The following is a 6,320-nucleotide window of genomic DNA, read 5'->3' on the forward strand; positions in this document are numbered from 1 at the left end:
TGGTGTTACATTTTTAAAAAGGGTTAAATAGCCAATTTTAAAATTTGCACGGACCAAAATTTGATGAAACTTCCATAAAACTCACCCGGTTAAAAATAAAATTCCCCTCTGCCACCACACTTTCTATTTCAGAATAAATATAAATCCAAAATTTCGAATTCCAACGAAGCAAGACAAAATTATAAACAAGGAGGTGAAAAACGAAAAAAGGAGGGTAAAAGGGTAAAAACGTGAAACTACTGGGCAGTCTGAGTCACATATATGACTGTAAGGAATATATGACCCGGAAATGGAATTCGCATGCTCTTCGGGATCCTCCGTACTCCACAATCAGCCAATAGTAGGGATACACGTGTAAGGAGATATCTTTGCCGTTAGACGTCGCTTTCTCAGTCGATGAGAGGGGACAGCTGGGCGGCCGCCGCCGTGTTGATGTCGGATCCGCCGCTGCTCTTTGGTTTTCGTTTTGCCGCCATTTAAAAAAAATGTTTTTATCCATCTTTTAACCTACAGTGCCTAATTTGTCCTATATATTACCGTAAATCATTTTTTTTCATGCCTATATCTATATGCTAATTTACTTTTTTTTCTTTCTTCTCATTTTCTTATCCATTTTATTTTACACAAAAATATAAAGACACGACAATCTACAACATCCGTTGATATACTATGAATAAATCACCATCTTTTAATATTCTTATTCCAAATGGATATGTATGAATAATATATTTGAATATATCGATTCATTAATTTAATACTAACATATTGCAATAAGTCAGTTTAGAAATATATTATTATGAAAATTTGCATGTTCCTACAAATTTATGTCAGAATTTTTACAATGATAGTGTATTTCTACTCTCTATACTTTTCAAACTCTGGTTAGATTTTGCAAAATTGTACATTCATTTCTGTGTAATCTATCTCAAGTTTAATGGAGTACTTCTAGTGGGCAAATATTAACTAAATTTAAACAAGAATATTGTTTTACAAATGTTCTATAAAATGAAAAACAACACAGCAATTATTGTCAGAAGGAGGATGAAATGTCTCCACCTCTTCCATATAATTAAATATTCCTTTATAGCCATCATAAGAACTGTATTATTGTCGTAAAGGTTTAAACGACACTGACCCCTAGTGTTTCATTATGGGTATCGTGAATTGGTATCTTTAAAAATTAAATTTATATGACCAATATATGTTCATACTCATGAAATTATTTGGTAATCCAAGCACTCAATACGTCAAAAAGAGGTGGAATAAACACATATAGGCGCATGCGAAATAGAGAAAGGATTTGCATACCATTTGTGTTGGATTGGCATTTCCAATGTGGTTTGTTTGTCTTTTTGAGTGCAAAGAGAAAGTAGTGATGAGGAATGCAGGCTATATATACTGATAGACCTACTTTTGCTTATTTAATACGACAAAAGTGTATTATGCAGCAATTAATTGGCTGCTGGATTATTAATCACAGCCGTCAGACACTTGCACACTTTTTCATCGAATAAAAGGTGGTGTTGATGTGACTGACTTATCACCTCCCTACTCCCCATGCACCTATAACTTCTCATTCACTAATTTACCCCTCACGTGTCTCTCATTTCAAATTAAAAAAAAATTGGTAATCAAATAGGAATAGCGGAATAGGAGTAGTTTAATTCTTAACCTTTGTTAATTATTAGTACAATACATGTTTTACTTTGCTACTCCTATTTTCAAACGTCCATATTACGAGTAGCATTTAATATTGAAATTCGCATTTCAATTACTTCACATTTACTATATTGACATTTGACATGCATAAGGAGTATAACTATTAATTGGAGCATATCACAAGCTATCAAATAAGTATAGAGATTTGAACGTTGTAGTATAAATTTATAAAATCATTCTTTTTATGGCAAGACAATATGATTGCATAAACTTTATTATGACAAATATAGGTTGAGATTACAACTACATAGAAAAACCATACATGCAGATAAAAGTACATTTGAAATTTTCAAAACACTTCCTGTCCTAGTATATTATGACCTACTTTCTGTTTGATTATTATTGCCTAATGCTCACTACTCTAATCATGGTATATCCTTACACTCCGTTTTAAGTAACTTTTAAGCATCATCAAAATATTGTACGTCTTTTATACATGAACAGAAAAAATTAGAAAAACTGAAATTTATTAATTTAATAGTATTTCATGTAAAAACCATATATTTGACAAAATTTTATAAGTTGAATGATTACTATTATTGGTACTAATATAATAAAATTATGGAGTAAGACGTTGGAACATAAAGGAGAAAATGGTGATTGCAATTGACAGCAAATCTGTGCACAACAATCCTGTTGCTTTTTCTTACTTCCCCATTACATATCCACTCCACCCCTAAAACCCTATAATAAAACTACGCCTCATTTCTCCATTCCTTTAATTCATCACTCCCCTTTCTTCACTCTCAACCTCGATATGCCGCAGTGGCGTCTCTCCCTCACCATCTTCACCATTCTCTCCGCCTTCACGCCACCTCCTGCCGCCGCGCAGTCGCCGCTCAACCCGGCGGAGCAGGCGGCGGTCTACCGGATCCTCGACTCCGTCAGCCCCGGCACCCCGTGGCGCTCCCTCTTCCCCGACGACCTCTGCTCCTCCGCCCCCCACGGCGTCGCCTGCGACTACTTCTCCTCCGCCGCCACCCCTCACGTCACCGAGCTCAGCTTCGGCTTCGTCTCCGACTTCTCTCCCAACCCCGCCTGCAACCCTAACTCTACCCTTAACCCTTCCCTCCTCTCGCCGCTCCCCCGCCTCAGGAAGCTCATGTTCTACAAATGCTTCACGCACTCGAAAACTCCATTCCCCAATTTATCATCCCTCACCCACGCATCCTCGTTAGAGGAGCTGATCTTCATCGAGAATCCCGCCCTAATCGGTACCCTCCACGCCAGGATCGGAAACCTCAAACGACTCCGGCGGCTAATTCTCACCGGAACCGGCGTCTCCGGCGGGGTCTCCGACTGGATCGGGAAATTTGCCGATCTCGAGCAGCTTACCCTCTCGAGAAACGGATTCTCCGGCGAGATTCCGATTAGCTCCTTCCGTAACATGACGAAGCTCAAAATTCTCGATCTGAGCAACAATGCGTTTGAAGGATCTCTGCCGGAATCGATCGGATTCGCAACTTCGTTGCTCAAGGTTGATTTGAGCCACAACCAATTCTCTGGCAAAATTCCTGAGAATCTCACGTGCTTGAAGGACGTCCAGTTTCTCGATCTGAGCTACAACAAATTTGGTAACTTTGGGTTTCCTTTGTGTTTAGCAGAGATGCCAGATTTGAAGGAAGTGTATCTGAGCGGCAATTCCCTCGGAGGGGAGATTCCTGACATATGGGAAAACATGAGGGGTATAATGGGGATAGGGCTTTCCAGCATGGGGCTTGTTGGCAGCATCCCCAAATCAATGGGGGTACACCTCAGGAATGCATGCTACATAGGGCTAGACAACAACATGCTTCAAGGGGTTGTACCTCATGAGCTTGGTGATTTGGAGTTAGTGAGTGAGTTGAATTTGGAGAACAACAATCTGAGTGGGAGGATCCCTTTTTCTGCAGACTTCTTGTCGAAATTAGGGGGGAAGCTGAAGCTGGAGGGCAATTTGGACCTTTGCATTGATGAGACTCTCAAGTCTGCAAAGGTCAGTCTAGATCTTGGCCATATCAAGGTGTGTAGAAAGCCTTATGTTTCCAGAAATGCCCTTTTCCATGACAGCTTTTCTCCTACTTCTACTTTTCCATTTTTGGCTTTGGTTTTGGGTGTTTCAGCATTAATTGCGGTTTCAATGTAATACTACTACAAGAATGTACAAAGTTGCTTTAACTAAATGATACGAGAGGCTTTATCTTTATGTAATTATTGTTTAAGATTCAAGAATTTGTACCAACGCATTATTTAGCTCTATCTCTACATTATATCTATGAAATGACATCATCTATATATATTTGGCCAAAATAGTGTACAATCCACACTAAATGCTCTAAGTCTAACTAAAACATTATGTAATTATTATCAAGATTCAAGAATTTGCGCCAATGCGTTAATCTCTATCTTTTATATATGCAATATATGAAATGACATCATCTGTATATATTTGGCCAAAAAGTAGTGTATACATACCACACTGAAAGCAGTTGAGAGATCACAATGTTAAGCGAGAACCTCTGCCAAAATAAACTGGCATTTACATAATAAATATGATGTTAGATATACTAGTTGTTGCCTAGCAACATATCCCTTTTAAGAAGGAAAAAAAGAAATAAAAGAGAAAATAGGGGAAAGAAAAAGTATATAGTTTATTTTCTAAGGAACCATCATATACCCTTGATAGGTTGAAAATTTATCCCTTGGTGTATTAGAGCAAACTATGGATCAAAAAAACACCGATAATTGTTGAGAAATATGATTAGTTGTTTTGGTGATTATCCAATTCGGAATTCTTGACGGATGATTCACCATCGGGGCCGGGATCGATGTTAGCCCTCGATCGTGGCCGTGCGGATCCGCCTGTCCCGTTGGACTCCTTCGACTTTTTTCTGCGTGATTTCTTGGCTGGATCCGGGACCCCCGGGTCGGATGGCTCCCGGTTCGACTTAACACTGCCTCCTTCTGATGTCTCCCTTGAGTGGTTTCTCCTCTGCTTTACCTTGTTGGGATCTTTCTGCTTCTTCGGGGACAACTCGCCGTTGCCTTCTGCTGATTGACTGTGCCTTGATGATCTCGGCACGTCCGGGAGATCAACACTTCTATTACTTCTCTTAGTGCTTGGATCTATCAACGAATATTGCTTGTTAAGACGTTTTTCCTCTCAATCAATTGAATCTCTTAGTATGACACATGGTGACGTGTACATAAAGTTATGTTTTTAACGTGGTGTGCAACATTCACGGCCCAAATAGAAAAACTACTAATGTTGACATGGTGCATTGCACAACATAATAGACCTAATAGATCTCATTGCCACCAACAATATCATCAAATATATTCAAAAAATTATGCAAATTAATACCTTCAGAGACCCATTTAATTTCAGGCTCCCCTTTTTCTCCACCAGTTGGGGGACCTAAAGGTGCAGAATGCAGGCCTGGAGATCCACTGAATTGATTCATCTGAAAAACAAAAAATCATTTCTTGCAATAATACATAAATAATGTGATATTTTTGTAATAACCCCTAAATAATATTACTAGAATATCATAATTAATTTATTACCCAGCTTGGGGTATCAACAGCAGGTCCATCCCATCCAATATGAGCTACATGCTTTACATCTGTGGGTAAACCAATTTGTATTTCGTCTTCTTTTTCTTCCTCTTCTAATAAAAAATGAAAATTACGATAATGAGTAAAATAAAATAAAAAAACTGTTATGATATAAAAGAATGCTAACCAAAAATCTGGGAAATGTACTTGAAGCCCTTGAAATTGAAAATACCCTTCATCTTAGGCCTGGGAGTATTATGTATTTACAGATTTTATTTATTCAAGAAAGATATTGGAGATATTTTACAAAGTTAAAAGAAGATATTTAAAACATGAGCCAAACCAACCCCTTTTTTGTGAGGAAACTCAGCTTTTTTTTTCTATCCCATGTAAATACAGGAGAAAATTCACTCAGAAATCGATCTTCAAACAAAAATTAATAATAAAAATAATAATTAAATGAAGATCAAAGGAAAGAAGAAGCTCGAGGAAGATCAGAGAAAACACTCTAACATCTGAATTTCCTCTTAGGGTGGTTTGACTCTTTTTTTTTTTTTTTTAATTTAATTTAATTTCCTTTTGGAATAAAGTTGATAAAAAAAGGATAACTGTATGTGGAAAAAAGAAGAAAATAAAAGAGGGGTTCCACAATAGGAAAAGACGAAGGTGTTAATGCAAAATAAACCTTTCATTTTTCAGTGGCGATGAATTGTTGAGATCCCTCGAAAATTTAGGTGGGAATTAACTAAATCTAAAAATAGGATTGTTTGACAGCGTCAATTCCATATTGTTTAGTGCCATATGTAGTAACTGATAATGCTAGTTTTTTTTTTAGAAGAATTCATTTTGAATTATTTGCTCTATTTCATTATACTCCTGTCTGCGAATATAAATCTCGTTTTTCCATTTTAGTACTTCCTCGAATAGGAGTCCCGGTTCATTTTTATTATAAATTGTAGTAATAGATTTCTACATTCCACTAATACATTATAAACAAATGAGACCCATATTCCACTTAAGTTTTTTTCATCCATTTTTCTTAACATTTCTTAAAATTAGACTCC

At 37.1% G+C, this 6,320-nt stretch overlaps 2 protein-coding genes across 2 annotated transcripts; one reads left to right on the forward strand and one right to left on the reverse strand.

Annotated features, from left to right (window-relative positions):
* The first annotated feature begins 2,419 nt into the window (after positions 1 to 2,419).
* Positions 2,420 to 3,909, forward strand: LOC125224375 (uncharacterized). Its single transcript, XM_048127768.2, has one exon. It carries the CDS (start codon positions 2,477 to 2,479, stop codon positions 3,842 to 3,844), a length of 1,368 nt encoding a protein of 455 aa, XP_047983725.1. The 5' UTR covers positions 2,420 to 2,476; the 3' UTR covers positions 3,845 to 3,909.
* A 231-nt stretch (positions 3,910 to 4,140) lies between these two features.
* On the reverse strand, positions 4,141 to 5,838 carry LOC125220900 (CRIB domain-containing protein RIC6-like). Its single transcript, XM_048123032.2, has 4 exons — positions 5,444 to 5,838; positions 5,266 to 5,369; positions 5,063 to 5,162; positions 4,141 to 4,824 (listed from the first exon to the last, which is right to left on the reverse strand). Exons 1-4 carry the CDS (start codon positions 5,493 to 5,495, stop codon positions 4,460 to 4,462), a joined length of 621 nt encoding a protein of 206 aa, XP_047978989.2. The 5' UTR covers positions 5,496 to 5,838; the 3' UTR covers positions 4,141 to 4,459.
* Between the last annotated feature and the right edge of the window lie 482 nt (positions 5,839 to 6,320).

Source organism: Salvia hispanica, chromosome 1 (assembly GCF_029641045.1).
Source record: "Salvia hispanica isolate PSC_SH4W2 chromosome 1, Shi_PSC_v1, whole genome shotgun sequence".
Classification (NCBI taxonomy): Eukaryota; Viridiplantae; Streptophyta; class Magnoliopsida; order Lamiales; family Lamiaceae; genus Salvia; species Salvia hispanica.